This window comes from Lissotriton vulgaris, chromosome 5 (genome assembly GCF_964263255.1).
Source record: "Lissotriton vulgaris chromosome 5, aLisVul1.2, whole genome shotgun sequence".
NCBI lineage: Eukaryota > Metazoa > Chordata > Amphibia > Caudata > Salamandridae > Lissotriton > Lissotriton vulgaris.
The window spans coordinates 908,433,381-908,453,960 of record NC_141693.1 but is presented as its reverse complement, the minus strand read 5'-3'; the positions used below and the strand labels follow the sequence as shown (position 1 = coordinate 908,453,960).

Sequence of the window (20,580 nt, the reverse complement as noted above, 5' to 3'; positions counted from 1 at the left end):
GTCTACAGCACTACATAATGACTTTTTAAGGTCAACATGTACACAAAAATACAAAGGTCAATAATATATTGTAAGGAAAAGCTGTCGTTTTTCTCATACGTTGGGCACAACCTGGACACCCTTGCATTTAAGTGATGTGACATAGATCCTAACATATGATTGCCAAGGCTGAAAAACTCAATTGAAATGTGGGTTTTGGTTAGCATAGACAAATATTTCCATTTTCAAAATACTATTGCTTATAATCGTTGCATCACGTGAATTAAGTGCAGAATTACATGCAGAGGTCGACTCGTGTGTAGACCTATAACGCCGTGCATTTATCCCAGTGAAACTTGGTAATCGCAGTGAAAAAGATGCAAATCGAGATTCAGCAAAGGGTGCTCATCCCGAAAATGCAAAACACAAGAGGTGTGTATGTATTTCTATTTACCTTAAAGAAAATCCCTAGCGCCATTTTAAGTAGGAATCCTTGAAAAATTAATAAGAATCACTAGTCGGTTAAATTCAGGGTATTCCGTAAATTGCAAAGAAGTGCGAAGTTCACAGACTTTGTCCACACTGATGTTCCCTGCAGCTGAATGTCCTGCCCAATAAGGATGGGATACTGAGCTGCCAGGAAGCATCTTTCTTTACTGCTACCTCTACTTTGTATTCTGCTGGAAATCCCAAGGCGGCCTTCACGCATCCAGTTAGCGCAGACAGTACAGATGCAGAAAAAAGGCTAATGCCCTGTTAGCCCCCAGGTTGCAAAGTTGCACAAAGTTAAGAAAGCAACTGCGATGAGCCATCATTTTAACAAGGGGAGAGTGGATTAATGTAGGCTATTTATTCAAATGTCAGACCATCTATTGTATACTTTGCAAACTTACGAAAATCATCGAATTTGCAGTGCTTTTTTCGGTGGGGAAAAATACAGATTTAGAGGCATATTATCAAGACAGGCGAAAAAATGATCGCCGTTTTAGTGGCAGAAAACTGCCGCTAAAACGGCGATAATGGGCTTGATCATATGCTCTATGGAATTCCAATTGAAGCCCGTGTTAGATGTCCTTCACATTTAACATGGACTTCAATTGGAGATCCTTAGAGCATATTTTCAAGCCCATTATCGCCGTTTTAGCTGCAATTTTCTGCCGCTAAAATGGCGATAATTTCGTAGCTAAATATTGTGTAAACAAAAAAGTCCTGCAGTCTGATTTTTGGTGGGTGCATTTTTATGCACCATAAGATGACTTCTGCCGAATGCACATTTCAGAGGAAAAGTAAAAAGTTCCCAAAACTGAAAACTGCTTAGGGCCTCATTTATGAGGCTGTGCGTCACTTTTACGCGGGCGGTGCGTCACTTTTTGTGAAGCACCTGCAGCGTAAAAAATGTGCCTTGTTGCACCATATTTACAAAGTGAAGCATCTAGGTAGATGCGTCACTTTGTAAACCCCTGCGCTACATTATACCTACGCCAGGTATAATGTATGCGGGGAGGGCGTTCTGACGCAAGAAAGGGTCATAGAAGTGACGCAGTGAAATCTATAAGATTTCACTGCGCTACTTCTAGGACAAATATGCGTCATTTTCTTACGCCAGCCTCACAGCAGGCGTAAGACTGACGCAGGCCCTTTCACATGAAAGGACACATTGCTGGAGTTGCGTCACTTTTGTGACACACTCCAGCAATGCATCACTTTTGCGCCATACAGATACGTCAGAAATACTGACGTATCTGTAACTCCTTGCGCCATGATGCGTCATACTGTAAATATGATGCATCATTGGTGTCGCAAGGAGGGCGCAGTGAAAAGTGACGCATCGCTGTTTTCACGCAGCGATGCGTCACTTTTCATAAATGAGGCCATTAATTTTTCATAGCCATGCCAACATAATTCTTTCACCCACCCTTAATTTTGATCGCAAATATGTCTTTCAAGCTGCAGGATGTTATTGACAGGCTTAAGCAAATATTGTGACAGTTCCTGGATTTATACTTCAAGTAAAACAATAATTTGGATTCTATGTCTTGCGACTATATTGACTCACTCTCAAGCATTATGTTTGGGATTTACCTAATAATCTCACGGAATGTTTATCTTGTCTTCATTTTTAAACTGTATTCCATTAACTAAAATATAATTAGCAAAAAAAAACAATTGCACTTTTCCATCATATTAGACATGTCAATAGACAACAATTAGCTATTTTTGTACAGGGAAGTAACACAAAGTGGGAAACACTTTGGATCATCTACCTTGAGAAGCATTCACGCATGAGTTTTACATGACGCACTGGTAATGCTGTTAGCCTGGCAATGGATCTTTGTGGACAGCTTGTCTTAACCCGTTCCGTGCTCATGACAGGCTCAGCTCGTCATGAGGCACAGTCGCGCTGTGCTCATGATGAGCTGAGCTCTTCATGACCGTTGCGCCGCGCCCACACAGGATAATTCCCCTGCTGTAGTGGGCGTTCCATTGGAACGGGTGTGGTCGTGACGAGCTCAGCTCGTCATGAGCACAGCGCCACCGTGAAGCATGATGAGCCGAGCTCATCAGCACCGCGGCATTGCGCGTGCCCCCCCTCCCCCAGTACAGCAGGGGAATTAGCCCTGTGAGGGAGGGGTTAATGAATGAATAGTTATATGCGGTAACAAATTTGCACCCTGTTAACAAATCTGATATGGAGAATGCAGAAGGGCATCAGTGGTGTAATAGAAGGAATCTGTCATATGTTACATTTTATCGATCAAACACAGCTGCCTATAATCACAATCTCTCATGATAACACACATTTAAGATACTAGAGTGACTTCTAAATTAAGATTGTGCTACCCGCTTTAGTTTAAATGCAGTTAATTTCAAACACCAAGATATAAAACCATATTTAGGTTTCAGAAACACTGAAAACAAATCCGAACATATTATCTTAGCACAATAACTGGGCCTAATTTGAAAGGAAATTCTCAAACATTCCCAAACATTACACAATAGATTCCCAGATTCGTGGGCTATGACTGTTAGCTTTTCTTAAGCTCAGAACACTATCAGAAAAGAACATTTCAAAGTCAACCAGGGAATTATTTTATTACCTTCTGAAGCCACCGGTTAAAGTCACTACAGCATCTGGTAAAAAAGTGTAGAAAGCCTCTTTAGCTAACATGATAATTTCATCTGCTTCCACATTAGAAACACCTCCAATAAGGTCTTCGTAGTGCTGGAGTCCTGAAAGTCAATTTGAAATATCAATAAAAGCTGCTTTGTGGTTTGAATATTAATACTGGAACCAATATACTGTTACAGAAAAAGCCAACCCTTAAGGTCAGGTGACTTACATTACACCAGTGTCATTTTTGCATTGATCAAACAGTCCAAACGTTATTTTTTCTTTTGTTATGACAGTGAAAGATTGCAATGACATCAGAGAAATCTATTTGATCTGAAAATGTAGGTGTAAAACTTCATGCATCTCTGTGCAAGCCATTGGAGGTCAATAATTAGAAAATCACAACCACCACTGCATATTATTTTATCTAATTTCCTTGTATAGGAAACTAGACAAATTAGTGTAATATAACCGATGCAGGCTTATGGAAAATCAGGGCCGCCTGCAAAAAAAATCTTCTTTACCCCACGCTTACTTGATTTATTGGCTCTGGACTTCCTATATTTTGCAAGGGCAGCAGCCTGCATCCTGAAGCCTGCTGTCCATACCTAGCCTCAACCATTATGCTCTGTATAAAAGGATGACTGTTTTTATTTCCACATGATAAAACCGTCCGTTTGATAAAGCACCTGTCTAAGAGCACGTCACCTGCACATCTGTATAGAGTGCAGCTATGTATGTTATGTTATGTTATGTTATTAAAAATGTATAAAGCGCGCATACGCCCGAAGGCTTCTTGGCGCTGAAAAGAGATAAAAAACATAACAAGGGGTGAGTCTGCAGGAATCTTTATTTCGAGTAAGCCTGTGTGAAAAGGTGAGTCTTAAGTGCCTTTCTAAAGGCAAGGAGGTCCTTACTCTGTCTGAGGGCTAGTGGCAGAGAATTCCATAGGGTAGCTGCTAAGAAATGGAAGCTGCTGCCACCTTGTCGTTTTCTCTTAAAGCGAGGTACTTCAAGTAGGTCTTTATGGGCTGATCTCAGGTTACGTGAGGGAACATATCTTCCAATCAGCTGCCTGATGAATAAAGGTCCCTTGCCTTGCAAAGCCTTAAAGATGATGCACCCGGCTTTGAATTCGGCTCTTTGAGCCACGGGTAGCCAGTGCAGGGTCTCAAGGCCTGATTTGATCGAGTCCCATTTGGGTACATTGCAGATCAGCCTGGCGGCCTGATTCTGTAAGTACTGCAGTCTTCTAAGTTGTCCTACTGGTAGGCCAAGGTATAGGCTGTTTGAGAAGTCGATGTGGGAGAGGACTAGTACCATGACCACCTGAATTAAGGCGGAAGGAGTGAGGAAATGGACGATTTTCCTAATTTTCCTCAATTGGAAAAATCCAGAGGAAACCACGGTTCCAATTTGGGATTTTAGCGAGAGGTCCTCATTGATGGTTATCCCCAGACTTTTTACAGTCAGAGATTTCTTAGGGGGGAGGCCCATATCAGCAGGCCAGAAGTTAGGGCTCCAACTGATTTCGCTCTTGCCGGGCAGGATCAACTCAGTTTTCCCTGGGTTTAATTTAAGGTGATTTGAGGACATCCAACTCTGGATTAAAGTCATAGTGGCTTGGAAGTCCTCCACAGCATTTGGGGAATTAAGAACGAAAACTAGCTGCAAGTCATCTGCATAATTGTATACAGTGACTTTGTGCTTTCTCAGGGCAAAAAGAAGGGGCCGCATGTACAAGTTGAACAATAGGGGAGATAACGAAGAGCCTTGGGGCACCCCACAGAAAGACTTGACTTTGGCAGCAGAAAAGGAGCCTAAGCGGACAGACTGAGTACGTTCAGAAATGAACGATTTCAACCAGGCTAGGGCAGAGTCTCTAAGGCCCGCCTGTTCGACACGGTTGACCAGGATAGAATAGTCAACCGTGTCGAATGCGGCGGACAAGTCAAGAAGTACCAGGGCTTGATGAAGATTTTTATCAGCGTTGGACCTCAAGGTGTTCTGGACGGCCAGTATTACTGCCTCAGTGGAGTGACCAGGCCGGAATCCTGCTTGGTTGGGTTGCAGATAGTCCGATTCCTCCACGAAATTAGAGAGGCAGTTGGTGACATGCGCCTCCAACATTTTGGATAGAAAGGGCAGCAAGGATATAGGCCGGTAGTTCGTGAGGTCCAGTGGGTCAATACCAGGTTTCTTGGTGAGGGGAATCAGTAAGGCCTGCTTAAAGCTACTAGGCACTATCCCTGAAGTAAGGGAGTCGTTGAGCAAGGGTATCATGCTGTTGGGCATGGCTCGACCGATTTCTTTCATGATTTGGGGGGGGGCAGACATCCATAGGAGAGCCTGATTTGACTCTAGACAGTAGTTCCCAAAAAGTTTTCAAATCAATAAGGGGGAAAGAATGTAAAGTTGAGGGATTAAAGTAGATATCATCCACTGGGGCGCAAGCTGGAAGCGTGGAGATGTTCTGTTTAATCAATAACATTTTATCGCGGAAAAAGTCGTTCAGGGAATTGCATAGCGCTTGTGTGGGAACTACCGGAGGGGAAGTTCTATCGTTATTGCAAAGATCGTTTACTATCCTGAAAATTTCTTTTGACTTATTGGTGGAGTTTAGGATTTTGGATGAGTAATAGGTAGTTTTATGGTTTTGTAGAGTTGTTTGGTATGTCTTCCTAGCTAAGCAGTATGTCGCCCTGGCTAAAGGGCAGTACTGGGAGCGCCATGTTCTTTCTTTTTGCCTCACTTCCAATTTCAGTTTTTTTTAGCTCAGGTGTAAACCATTTATGTGCGTCAGGGCTCCTAGAGCTGCAAAGACGCGTAGGAGGAGCATAGATGTTAATCGCTGCAGTGAGCCATTCATTGAACCGACCATCGGCCTCCTCCACATTAGTGCTGTCAGGGGGAAGGGAGTCACCTAAAAAATTAAGAAAGGCTGACAAGTCCATAGAAGTCCATTTCCTAATGGTTTTGCTGGTTTGTAACTTGAAATGGGTGGTCTTGTCTAACTGGAAGGAGAAACTTATGCTGTGGTGATCAGACCAGCAGCAAGGTTTTATATCTATTGAGGATAGTGACAAGTTCAGAGACCAGATTTGGTCAAGACTATGGCCCTTCTGGTGAGTCTCAGTGTGGATGTGTTGTGTCAGGTTGAGATCACAGAAAAGTTCACTCATCTCTGCAGCTTGGGGATCCAATGATATGTTGTCAAACCAGAAGTTTAAATCCCCAACCAAAAGTAGTTTAGGGTGATTTGTGACCAGCGGTGCCAGTAGCTGAGCTAGAGTGGAAGGGAATGTGGACATGGTTTGGGGGGGGCGATATAGTAGGACCAGTACAAGTGAGCCATTGGGAGTATCTATTTTGGCGACTATGTTTTCAGTGTTAGGTAGAGGCAGAGATGGGAGCTGTCTAAGTTGGAATTTCTTATTGACAATTATAGCTGCTCCTCCCCCGATTTTTCCACCTGGGCGTAATGCTGATAGGATGTAGTAGTCTGCAGGTAGGGCCGCTAAAATGTCCGGTAATGAGTCCGGGGTGAGCCAGGTCTCTGTCAATAGCAGCATGTCAGGTTGTTTATCCATAAGTAGCAGAAAAATATCTGTCTGGTGTTTAATCATGGAGGGGGTATTTAGATATATACACCTGAACATGTAGGTAGAACTGGGTGTGGTCGTGAGCATAGAGTACTCAGGAGCAGGGGCGTTTGTAAGGGTGGCGGGATTGCCTATGCCCAAGTAAGATATACGTTTCGCCGCGTTATGGGGAACAGGTAGACACGTCGTGGTAGTTGGGCGCAGCGCTAGTAGTTCAGTAGATGTATAATTATGATAGCATACAGAGTCCTTAGCCCCTAGTCCCGGACGCTCGCGGACGAGCGCAGACGAGCTTGCCTTAAGCGCGCCTTCGGCGCGCAATCGGCGCGCCCGCTGCGCTCGTCCGCTGCGCTTCCTTGGGAGGCACATACTTATGGGTTGGTGGGTAGGTCGGCGGTGGGCGTGGCCTCCGATGGGGGCATGGCCTGTCGATCGGCCGAGGCTCTGACAAGCGTTTGGCACGCCGGTTTCTGGGCAGCGGAGGGGCCGCTTGCAGTGGGAGAGGCTTGGGTGAGTGAGAAATAGTTTTAAAAGCACAATAACATTTACAAATCAATTTTTAAGAAAACGGTGCGCTCTCCCGGCTTTCCGCCTCAGGAGCAGCGTTTGTAGGTGGAGAGGCTGGTGAGCAGCGTCTCTTTTGAGCTCTAGGTCGGTGGGCGTGGCCTCCGATGGGGGCGTGGCCTGGCGATCGGCCGAGGCTCTGACAAGCATTTGGCACGCCGGTTTCTGGGCAGCGGAGGGGCCGCTTGCAGTGGGAGAGGCTTGGGTGAGTGAGAAATAGTTTTAAAAGCACAATAACATTTACAAATCAATTTTTAAGAAAACGGTGCGCTCTGTAGAGAAGAAGTGAATTATATAGTCTGCCTGATTCTAAAACATAACGTGATTTCATATTGCATATTCTTCTAGTAGTCTGTGCTGCAAGGCATGTCTTCTGCTGCATACAATGTAATGTGACATTGAATTGGTAACTTTAAGCTGAAAAGTGCTATTCAAACCATATTTGCAGAGCATATGTTGAATGCGCTGGGAGGGGCCCATACATTTGCTCTTATGTTTGCAGATGATACAATCCTACTATCCCAGACTGGGGGGAGGGGGGAGCTACAAACATTACTTGACAGCTTTAGTAATTACTGTATATTAAAGGGCCTAGAAATTAATCCTACCAAGACTAAGTGCATGGCCATAAGACTGCACAAACATTTTAAAAACAAATTGGTCTTAGATGATATACCACTTGAGTGCGCAGCTAATTTTAGTTACCGCGGGCTGATCTTGACTCAAAGCTGTTTTGGAAACCACATATAAATACGGCCAAGACAATTTTACTGCAAAACATCATGCCAATTGTCAAGAGACAACAAGCTACTGAGTTTAGAGTTTAGATATCCCTGGCTCTGGAGATCTACAGATATAGAGCCAAGCTTCAGCACTTTATGAGTCCGAATTATGGGGCAGGGGAAAAGGTAATACATTAATAGCTGAGGAAAATAAAGCCATGCAAATGCTTATATTACTTCCCCTAAATACCCCATTTATTCCCCTATTTTATGATATTGGTACGAAGAAATTGGAGCATCTAGCAACACTGAAACCACTATGCTATTGGGTCAGAATTTGGACCACAGAGGAACTACATGTATATAGAAAAGGTCTGAGAGAGCTGTTGGGTTTGGATGGCCAACTCACATTCCCCAGGCTCACTCATGTACGGCACTGGCTTCTTAAGTTGGACTTGAGTAGGTTCTGGGCAGACCCGAGCACATTTACTGTAGAAGCAAACAAAGAGATCAAACATACCTACTGGAATTTTATTTTAAAGAGGACCAAATTAAACTACACAGTGGGAAGACTCACAACACAATTTCTATCCTTCAAGCTGATGCCAAGCTTTGAACCATTCTTGGATGAAATTAAACCCAGCTAGCCAAACCCCTTTACCTGAAATTCCAATATGAGGCCCTCCCGATTAATGCAATCACAGCCGAGTGGTCACTCCAACAAGCAGCGAGGTTAGAAACTAAATGCTCTCTCTGCCTGTTAGATTCAGATGAAGACATTGCAATTATATTATTCTTCTGTCCATCATATGCCAGCCTTAGAAGGGAATAGATAAAGCTACTGTGTGTGAGACTGATGACTAGGAAACATATGGAGGCTTTAAGAATACTAAAAACAGACAGCTCACAAATAATTGTTTTTGGAGTTCTAAGATTTTTACTTGGTGTGGGTTATCTTCGGAAAAAGAAAGGGCTAAAGTTCTAAACCCATATTTTACATATGCTTAACTTATCAGAGAGATAGATGTATACTTTAAAGCTAAAATTGGCCGTAAAACTGATGATGATTCATTTTACACTGCATGAAATAATTTTTATGTGATTTTAGTTAAACAAACTACCTTGATTGTTGTAATCGTTTTATTAAGCACATGCACTTTACGTAATCCACTTACAAAAGTAGAGACCTTTCCTAAATATGGAATCTTTTTTCACGATGGATCTGTACATAATACAATTCATCATATAAGCAAGTTGTTAAAAAAAATATATTGGGAGTGGGTGCAAGCCGAGTAATTAAAGAGCATAAAGTGGGGAGCCCTAACTACCCAATGTTTGGAACATAAGCCTACTAGGAAGTTCGAACCATTTTTGGATTTTATCCGAATCCCTAAAGATAGATCACTTTTCCTGAAAATGAGGTATGGGACACTTCCTCTTAACAAATTCACTGAGGGCTGGAAAGGCACACGGGTTTTACAATCCTCCTGCCCTAGCTGCACATATGTGACTGAATCCTTACCGCACTTTTTGTTCACCTGTAAAGCTTACAAGAAGGCTAGAGCAAGATGGTTAAAACCAGTATGTAGGGAGTTGGGAGTGAGTGACTATAGGGTCGCCCTACGCATCCTCTCATCAGACACAACATCTCTGTTTATTGTATGTGGTGTTGCAAAATATTTATCATGTGCTTGGCTCACACGTACTATGTTGTTAAATGCAAACAAAGCCTAGATCGTGCCTCTGTAGAAAGTTTACATGTATACTACTGCTGTCGTATTTTAATCCCTGTAACAGGTTTTTACATTTTATTGTCTTTTATATTTCTGAATTGGATACATTAGTTAACAGTAATTTTAGGTTTGAAATGAATGTATGTACTTTTATGATATAAATATATCGAATAAAGTATTTCAACAACATACATATAATGCAATTATGGAATGTGACAGTTTATGCAATAATTGTGTTTTATTGTAAATATTATCTCTATGATCTTTTATGGTTCCTTGAACCAAAATAAAGATGAAATGAATGAGCTGAAAAAACAGTGATGGAGTCACATTTCTGTTACTTATTATGCTTATAGAAATTATGAGAAATGCAGTTCATTCCAATAGGTATGCACATATATCTAGGATTGCATATAATTTGCACATTGATGGGCCTATTCACAAGCTGCATTTTGTAGTAGTTTAGTAGTACTACAAATGTACTACTAACGTACTACAAAATGCTATTCACAAACCTACATGTGTAAATCTTCACCTCGCCTATCTTTTCTATGGGGAGATCCTCACACATGTAAATTTACTACTTAGTAGCAAATTTGGGAGGGGCCGCGGGGGTGATTAGAAAAAGGGGCATACTACTACTAAATGGGAGCGGCTTAGGGAGGAGTAAGGAGAGGTTTAGGGAAGACTGCAGAGAGGTTTAAGAATGGACATGCACCCACTAACACAAATCTGTGAGCCCAATGCAATTCACAAACTGCACTTCTAAATTTATACTGCCACAAATAAACTCAAAAAAGTAGAAAATGACTCCTGCTCAGAGCTGAAGTATGTCCAGAATGACAAATGGCCAACAACTAGTATTACAACACCCTTCCAAAGAAAAAAATGACATTGGGGAATTACAATAAAACCCTGTAGGTTAATAGTGTTGAACTTAATTACATTTATAAAAATAGTTAAACATAAATATTGTTTAATGTCAAAAATGAAAAAATAAAACATATTTACTATTTAATTATAAAATATTTTAACTTACTTTAGTGAATTTACACCAATAGACTTTGAAAAAATTTAATTAAATTGCTTTTAATGAATTATGTATATCACTTTTGATCATTATTAATGCATAACAAAAATGTTTTTTTACTTTAGGTGGACATTAATTTCTCCATTTAAACTTTAGAAAACTATTTTTTATTTAATTTATTTTTAATGTATTAAACAATGAATTCAAAATTAAGTTAATAGTGCTGTAGTATTTTATATAGCTCTACATTTTAAATGTATTTATAAAATTAATTGCCATTAATATTTAACAGAAACATATGTTTACAATTTTTTTCAAGTTAAATACACTTTTTTACATTTCCCTACACTTTACCATGGGGAGTTCCACAGCCAATAAATTATAATGAAACTTTATAACATATTAGGAAAAATATTTTTATGTTAAACGTCAATGTCCACTGCTCCCCTCAGCTGCCATCCAAGAGGTCTGTCTACAAAGGAAGTATCCGTTCCAGTTTCAGGAGCAGGTCAGACACCAGCATATCTTGTTTGTGTAGGCACATACTAAGCAACAACCCTTTTGTAATAATCAAACGTTTAATTTATTTTTGCTGAAATTTGCTCTGTGCCTTAAATCCAATGTACATGTCCGGGCTTAGTCTCCATTCACTCTTTAATGTATCAGCAATACATTTACATTTTCCTTCCTTTACAAAACCTGAGGAAAAAAGCCTGCCAATTGTACCAGTCCCTCCATGAGTGGAGGATGGAGTGCAATCCTGGAAGATAACTCTATCCTCTTGCAAGTGGACTTCTTCAGCGCTGAAGAAAAAAGAGGAGGCTGATCAACATTATCCCTCCTAACTCTCTAGGCATCATCTAAAAAGTCACAGATACTCATTCTGACCATGGAGGACTCACTGCCAAATACCCCTCACACTACAAGCAGCTCAGTGAGCTCACCTACTGCACCCTCCAACCCGGGTGAAGGTCTTGTGTTCTTTCCATCTTCCGAGGGAGAATACACCTGAGGTCAGGATGACTTTTCCAACATTCAGCAACTAGATGGCCTTGTCAGACAGTCCTGGTTGAGGACAGTTGGCATGAGCACATCCTGTCTTCTGAAAGGAACATCTTTTTCAACAGCAGTTGCCTGTGAGAGGTGGTATTTGGGAAATAGGGGTGACCTTAAACATAATGTCTGCCCACCTGAAGCAGTTTCCAAGGTTGATGGATAGACAACCCCATATCTAGTATGGTGATTTTGCTCAGATAATGTCTCTAGATTTCAAGAAAAGAGGTTTTAAAGTGCCATGGCTCGTCTATGCAGCTTACATGATAATGGAGGCCCATCTGAAGCTGCAGGAGCATCAGGCAACTGGCTGGTGTATGTGTATCAGGCAACTAGCGATCAACAACAATCTGATGGAAACCACACAAATGTTACCAACAACCCACATGCATCCCCCATTAACATATCTGCTCCTACTCTACAACCAGGTCCACCATCAGTCACTGGCTCACATTCAAAGAACACACACTAGCATTTAAAGAAGGGTTCTTGTTAGGCATGACTGGGTTAACCCTCATAAAAAGTTAGGTATATATGGATGCCTGGTCCCATTAGAATCGCACTGGACTCATAAATAAAAAATAGATCATTCTGAATGGCTGAGGGAGGGTTTTCTCCTGTTGGTAATTTCAGTACTACAGTACAGGTGCTCGCTCCACAGTACCAAATGATCTGATTGGCTGGCCCCAATATGAGGGCTCAGAGGAGTCAGGGTCCAATGTAAGCCTCCATGACTGATCTTGAAAGCTGGCACTTGGAGGATGAGGTGGGATGTCAAGAGGTGAAATCGGATAGAGGACTGTTAGGAGTTTGGAAATACAGAGGCCTTGTTGTGTAATATTCACACAACAATCTGCCTGAGCTAGGTGATAGGCAGGTGCAATCTGGGTGCTGCAGCCCCAATCCCATTAATTTCAAGTACTTTGCCATAGCTGCTGGGTCATTTCATATTTGTTTTGAGTTGAATAAAGTGAAAACCTCTAAGAGTAATGCTCACAACAAGGGTCTGATAACAGGCACAGATATATAGTTTGGTAATGAGACTAATGTGGTACACGAGCCACATGGGGAGAAATCATCATTCACCTAAAAAAGCTAATGTTGTGAAACAAGATGTGTTTTTGTGCAACTTTGAGAAGGATAGATATTGCAAATGCAGTTAAAGACAGCATTGGAAACTTGTGCTAACTCAGTGAGTAATATCCTTAATTCCACTAATTTTGAGGTTAAGGACAATGACATTGCTGGGCATTTTTCCCTATCAGACTTGTCTACTGATATCTCTAACTCTCTATAGATGGTGATGGCTAAGCCGATAATCCAGAGCTAACAGTGAAATACAGGATAAAGCTCTGACTAGACAATTTGAATCATCTAATTTAACAGTGCTTAAATTAGACTTCCTGCCCACTTACCTCACTCTGGGTAGCAATCAAAAAGAGCAGGAGTTATGTTCTACCTCAATGGGTGTGTCTAAAAAGTCTAAAAATTCTCTTAATACAATCTACCCAGCTCATCCTAAAGCATAGTATCGAGATTTGCGGAACTGTGTGTATTCAGCAACAAGAAAAGTTCAAGGTACTATTAGGAACATTTCTAAACTTTTTACAAGTAAGGAGGCAAGAGTGAAGGAACTGAAACACATACCTTTAAAGTACAAAACAACACAAGCACAATAAACAAAAAGGGCTTATGGTCTTGGAAGTAATTTCATTGAAATACAGTGGAAATTCAAGGATTTTGAGACCCTCCAAATTTTGTCGGATTCCGACAGCCTTTCCGACTCGGTCTGTCGTACACAAAAAGGCTGTCGGAAGCCAACTTTGGGGGCCCCTAGTAGCCCTCCTTTAAACAGAGGTCTCTGTTTGGGGGCCGTGGGTATACCCAAGGGACTGCCCTGTAAAACCATGCACAGTGTGACAGGCACTCTGGGGTGCCCAGCACAGGGTGCAAGGTTTTCCAAAACCACTGCTTTATTCAATGGGAGGCTGTGTTGTTGGTTGGAAAACTGCCTCCCATTAAAGTCAATGGGAGACTTTCCCAATGGTGTTTGGAAGCATCATAATCAGTTGGTTGGAACCTCTGACCACCAGTCGGTCAGAACCGTTTGCAACAAGGAGGCAGTTGGAAAGCTTTCTTACCGACATTGTAATCAGGCCCATTTTTGGGATTTTTTGATTTTTCAGTCCACACGCTATCCGTTTTGGAGCAGAATCATGCTGAGCGTCAGCACCGGGTCTGTCCGGAATTAGTGATCTAGTTTACCAGCATGCTATTATTAATGTTTGCTCCTATCTGATATCTAAATTTGAGCCAGACAAGGCCATCATGTTGTGACCAGTATTTGTGTGCATCTGTGGAGGCTCTCCTTTTGTTATGATCGTATGGGGAAAAGGCAGTCGCAGCCTAATTAAACATGTCCTCAGCTATGAAACTAAATGTGGGTTAACTTGCTTTGCATTTACAAATTATTGGTCATATATATAGACATCATACCATGGGATGTTGATGTTGTTGATGGTGTTCTTGATACTGTTGGTGAATATCTACTTTGCAAGCTGGATATGGATAGAATTTGTAGGTTACCCAAAGCAATATATAGATACGATTCATGGTGTTCTACACATTATGAATATACAACTTGGGTGTTAGCTGGTTCAACAATCCTAGGTCATTATGTTTCCAAACTTATGAGTTGATCTATAGTAACACAATCCCTTAGATACCATCTGGGAGACACTATTCCCTAACATCTTGTTTGAACAGAACAGGAAGAATATACCTAATTGGTGGATGTGATCCAAGATGATGAGGTTCACCTGGTGATAAAAAGTTTTTGATATACCTAACGAGTTTTGTATACTGAACCCACAAGAACTCCAGATTTGGAGTATAAAGAATATGAATACATTGTAGGTATGTTTTTCAAATTTTCGCTGTGTACAGGTACTCTGGTTTTCAAAAGAATTACTAAATACGTAGCTTATAATTATTATGGTGATATCCCAAAATGAAGGATGTTGTATAAAAAGTGTAGAGTAGGGTGTATAAAATGTGTTTAAGACTAAATGTACTTCCTATTGTTATGGTGCCCCTGGCACATTTATTCACTTTTAGTTTACTCCTTTTTTGTACCCAAGGATAAAACATGTAATGATTTATGTTAAGTTGTTCACTGATTTCTTGCCATGTTCTGGTGGTTCATTACACACTATTGGATCCTATGTCATAGTGCATTTCTATCTAGGCCACTCTCTTCCATGTTCATGGACATAACAAACAAAGGCATATATTGTTTTGTTTAATAGGTGTTTGTCATGTTCCACTGTTTTATTTTTATTTTTATTATATGTGTATGTATGACATGTTATTACAGCTACCAAATTCCACCAGGCAATTCCTCCTGATAAAGAAAACAGCACTCGCAGGGGCGGTTTCCAACCAACTTTATTGGAAACCTCAGCACATCAAGACGCTTTTCGGCGCTTAGCCTTCGTCAATTGTTGCAACAATTGACAAAGGCTAAGCGCCGAAACGCGTCTTGATGTGCTGAGGTATCCAATAAAGTTGGTTGGAAACCGCCCCTGCGAGTGCTGTTTTATTTATCAGGAGGAATTGCCTGGTGGAATTTGGTAGCTGTAATACAAAAACAGGTACACCCCCGTTAAGCAAGCACCCGTTCAAGAGTGCGGCAGGCTGGTGTTTTGGGAAGCAGTATGATATGTTATATTCACCAAGTGATTGTTATGTTTTTATTTCTTATTACACACTGACATATGTTATGTCATAGTGCCCTTCTGTCTAAAACTGTGTGGTGTGTTTTTGGTCTTTCATACTATGTGGTACTGTTTGTGTTTTTATCATGTTTATATATGATTCTGTATTTATGTTTTTCATGTATCGTCCACATCCCTGATGAAGTTCAAAATGTTTTTGAACGAAATGTGTTGGCTGGATGTTGCTCTGTATGGAAAATGATTTTATGAATCACAGGAACAATAAAAAGGATTTGGAATAAAATTGGAAATGTGTGGGCTATATTTAATAAGTGCTAACTTTTGATTCAGAGCAGGTAGGAAAGTCATGTTTGGGTCTGAGGAATTGGATTTTTAAATCCCCTTTAATGGTAAATTTGGATTTTAAGTCACAATTCTAAAAATGCCACTTTTCGAAAGTTGACCTTTGTTCTGTCCTAACCATTTGGTGCCTGCAGCCTGTTCCTAGGTCACATGACTGGGTGTAGTTTGCAGCAGGACTTTGTTTAGTCCTCCCAGGCAGCCACAGAATACAGGGATCAGGTGTGCCTGGATGGGCCATCAACTTTCAGGAGGGGGTGAGCAGAGCTGAGCACTGCTACACCCGCTGTGCTCTGCCTTCACAAGAAGGAATTGTCACCCATTCAAATGTTCATGCAGACATCCAGGAGCCAGGGCAAGGGAAGCAGGAAATCTCATGGACTACAAAGGGAATTCTCTAGAAACCTCTCCTACTTCACAGAAGGCAACAGGTAGAAAAATAGGACCCTCACACCCAATCAGTTCATTTTCTGGATCTGTGAAATGACTCTGAAAGGACTGCCTGTTGCTGTGTCCTGCTGTGTATGCCACAAGACTGCTTTGCTGTACCTGGGAGGACTGCTTTCCTGCCTGGAGCCTGCCTTGAACCCTCAGAGGCCTGCCCTGCTGTGTGATCCCTATTTCATCACTTGAACCGAGGACTACCAGAGTGACTCCAAAAGCTAGTTGGCTGGCCTCCAGATCAGATGCTCAGGGACAGAAAAGGCTCCATCCATCCTGCACCTGCACCTGAACCCAGCCTGAGTGAGTCCTAAACCCCACATTGTGCCCATCCAGCCCTGGACCCTAGAGGATGAGACTAAAGGTGCCCAGATAACAAGAAGCCAAAACATTAGACTTTGACATTGTTTGACTCTAATCTGCTCTCAGAACTGAGGGAAGACCGGGACCAACCTGATCATCTATCCGCCCAAGGTGCATCGCTGGTCAGCCTGACTTTGTGGTAGCTCCAGCTATATTCTACTCTACAGCACCAAATCCTGTTCAGCAGTTCTTCACCCAAGGGATGTCTGGATTTGTAGAACTCTCGTCGGCTTCAGCCACCTGTCTTGTCCCATTGGAGATTTATGACTGCCCAAAAAAAAGACAATGTCTGAATGTAGAAATTTTCACAGTGACTTCGTCCAGCGGTTCCACAACAACTCTTCCTCGGACACCGCCTGCAGCCTTGCCCTGCTGACCTTTACCTACTCAGAACATTTTCTTCAAAATGTCTTCTAAGTCCGAAGGTAAGTGGCGACCAGGCCCAATCCACCTTCCTGTATTCGACTCGCACTCCATCATGGTCCTATTTTTCGACATTGACCTGGTCTCGCGTGATTAGATGTCCAAAGTTGCTGCTTTAATCTTTTCTGTGATATTTTTTACCTTAAACTTTAAAAATTCATAATTCCGACTCTACTGTTTGGATTTTTCTTACTTTGGTGTCAAATAATTTCTTAAAATGTACTCTATTTTTCTAAATTGGTGTCTGATTTTCCTTGTGTTGTGTTTTCACTTTATTACTGTCTGTGTGGTGCATAAATACTTTAGACATTGCCTTTAAGTTAAGCCTGAGTGTATCAAGCTACCACAGGGTTAAGCACAGGTTAATTTATGACTTTTGTGGCTCACCTTTACAGGGTTTGTGGCTGTTGCTTGAGCAGGGTTAACATCCCACCCAACCAACAACTCAATTTCACACACTTGCAAATCAATGCAAAGGAATTTCCAGAGTCTCTCAAATAAAATGTGACTTTTCTCAGTTTGCATTTGTTTAACTGGATTTTGGATACAATTGAGAGATTCTATGATTATTTTCACTAATATTTTATTATATTGAGTAAAGTGGGAGGGAGTCAATTTAGAGCATAATCCGCTGTCAGTTGACACTATAATTGGTCTGATTTCCATTTAGGGGGTCCTCTCTTCTGAAAGTGACTTGGGCGCAAGGTTGAGTTATTATTGGAGGGGATGCTTAAGAGATTGAGTTAGAGGCTCACAGGGTGTGGTGGGCGTATTCCAGACAGGAAAAAAGGAATATGAAAGTAGAATAAATCAAGGCGGAAGAAGTTAGCAGTGTTCTATTTTGTAAACTTTCAGTCTATAGCGGTGTGTAACTTGAATATTTTGTCATGAAATGTGAAAAGTATAAATCAATGTTGTTAAAGGATGCTGTTAATAAAATAATTAAAATCACATGCTGGCGCGGAAAAAGAAAGACCTGACGTCAGTGCGCGAGGGCGGTGTCTAAGTAACTTCCACAACGTTATACCGGCAACCGCAACCCCAATGACGGACGCAGAGTCGACCAACGCCACCTACTGACGTGCAGAGGTATTGCTAATGAAAAACTTTCCTGATCCAGTCTGACGCCTCGGGGTAATTCTAAGGTAAGGAATCTATAACTAACCTATGTTTCTTACAGACTTGTTCATCGATGTTGTAAAAGGATGCTGTTAATAAAATAATTAAAATATCAATATTCGATGTAATGTGTATGTACGAAATTTAATTTAAAGATAGCAAATTATTGAAGAAGCAAAGTTTAAGTTTTGGTTTGCACAACATAGCAAGCTTCTACCCATACTACTAATATCAAGCTGCCCAAATACATTTTCACCAATCATAACACTATCTGATTCAAATGGAAGATGCTCAATAGTGCCAGCCATGTTTGGAGATTTTAGTTTTACCCTTTGCTCAGTGAGTGGTTCTAACCTAGTTAACATAATGTGGTGTACTGCTGAGTATATGTGGTGATTACAACTCTTCAATGGAAAGAGAAAAAGCAAAAACAGGGAGTGCCAGAGGAATAATTAAAACAGGGCTTCCATTATGAGGCACATGGAAATCCATGAGCAAAGGATTTTTGGTGTGTACTGAATACTGCTGATCCAGGTTATACCTTTGATTCTGTTGTCCCACATGGGTAATAGTCCTACATTGATCTATTTCTAGATATTTGCTCAGATCAAAACCTATTTTGTGTGATGCTTGAATGTGAACTAGCAATATGCCGAAACAATCCTCTAAATGAAGTTTGATAGATCTTTGCTACTAGACTCCTGTTATGTTAAATGGGTTAAACGAGTTCAATGTTGATACCGAACTACATGCAGGATAATATTGACTCTGCAGTCCCATATGTTGCATGGCACACTTTTGAAGCTGGAATCCTTAAAGTTATGCTAATTAATAAGGAGAAAGTCATGCAATAGCAAATCCTAATGGGCTAAGCAAACTCATGCAAACTAGAACTAAAACAAGTGCAGGCTCTTGCAAAAAGGACCCAGCTTAATAAACACTGCAGGAACAAATCGCTTAAGCAAATGCAAAAATCCGAAAAAATATTTGTCAAGTTGGCTAGAAAATAAATTTGAAACTAGAAAAAAATTTAGCACAATGAATCTATAGGCAAAATGCTTGCAATAAAAATTAGATATAATGTCGTGAAAACATTTAAAATTCACGTGAGGACCGCGACCAAAAGCCTGATGGTAGTATACAGCTGTTTGGTGCATTAATAAAAGTTATAGGCAGAAACATTTTAGTCTCATGAAGATGGTATCTTTATTTTTTTAGAGTTGGTACATAAGGATATTACATCAGAGCTTTTTTATGATCTGTTAGATTCATCGATTATGAGTAGCGCAAAAAGAAAGTGCAATTGTTGCACTTTCTGCTCGGAAAGTGATTGGAGTGGGTAGAATTTCACCCGATTTATTTTTTTTATTCTCCCTCTGCTCAAATTACTTTTACTATCACTGATTTGGTAAATACAACAACATTGTATAATGTTTGAATATTGGACTTTGACAAATATTATATCATATCTAAAGAAAGAAAAACTCCAATAGATCTGGAATCAGACTGACCTATTTTGCTAATGAATAGTAATGCTAAAAGTCTAAATTCTTAGTCACCTGTTTAGGCAGGAATATTGCAATTGCAACTTGGCTTTATTTCTGATAGAGGACCGTATCAACTGAGTAATTATCCTAGTTCTTATTGCTAATTTGCGAGACACCATGGCAATGATGCTGCTTAACACCGAACAAGTACTTGATAGATTCATATGGCGATACCCTTGAGTAGTAATGAGGGCAATAATAATCAGGCCTAACATCAGCAAATCATTAAAGGTTCGGTAAAAAACAACCTGTAGCCAATATCCAACTTATGGTAACAGCTTCTGGCAATATTCATGTAACTCATAGCACTCATACAGGGTTGCCTGTACTTCTGACTTTATTTTTCAGTATATTTGAAAGCGTTTTGCAGAAACTTTTCAATTCCCTAGCAATAAATCATGTTTCCGATAATGATGTTTTAAATAACATATAGGCTGAAGTGTAATCAAGCAATAGAAGCTGAAGCTTTAGGATTTGGTCAACTATCAGGATATCATTTATAACAAATTAAAACCCAGATTATGGCAAATCGATATTGTATTGCCCATTCTCAATGCTAGGGGAAACTTCTATATATTTAAGGGCTGCACTAGCAGCAGATGTAGGTAAACTGGTGTCACTAAACTATGATACATTACTCAAGAATGTTACGCACAAATTATAAAATTGGGATTGTATTCATTTTAGCATTATGAGAACTGGCAATATCTTGACAATATTAGTACTGCTCAAATTCATATACCTATTTAGGACAATCCCATTGTTACTGACTAACATCAGATTCTACCAAACAGATTCACCTATCAGCAGCTTCAT

At 40.7% G+C, this 20,580-nt stretch overlaps 1 protein-coding gene across 2 annotated transcripts in view; it reads right to left on the bottom strand.

The window, feature by feature from the left end:
- Nucleotides 1-20,580, bottom strand: part of DNTT (DNA nucleotidylexotransferase) — a 1,394,583-nt gene that overhangs the window by 683,216 nt on the left and 690,787 nt on the right. For both annotated transcript variants that reach the window (XM_086922528.1, XM_086922529.1), the window contains exon 7: nt 3,078-3,210. In XM_086922528.1, coding sequence (XP_086778654.1) covers nt 3,078-3,210 — 133 coding nt within the window. The remainder of the gene's footprint in view (nt 1-3,077; nt 3,211-20,580) is intronic.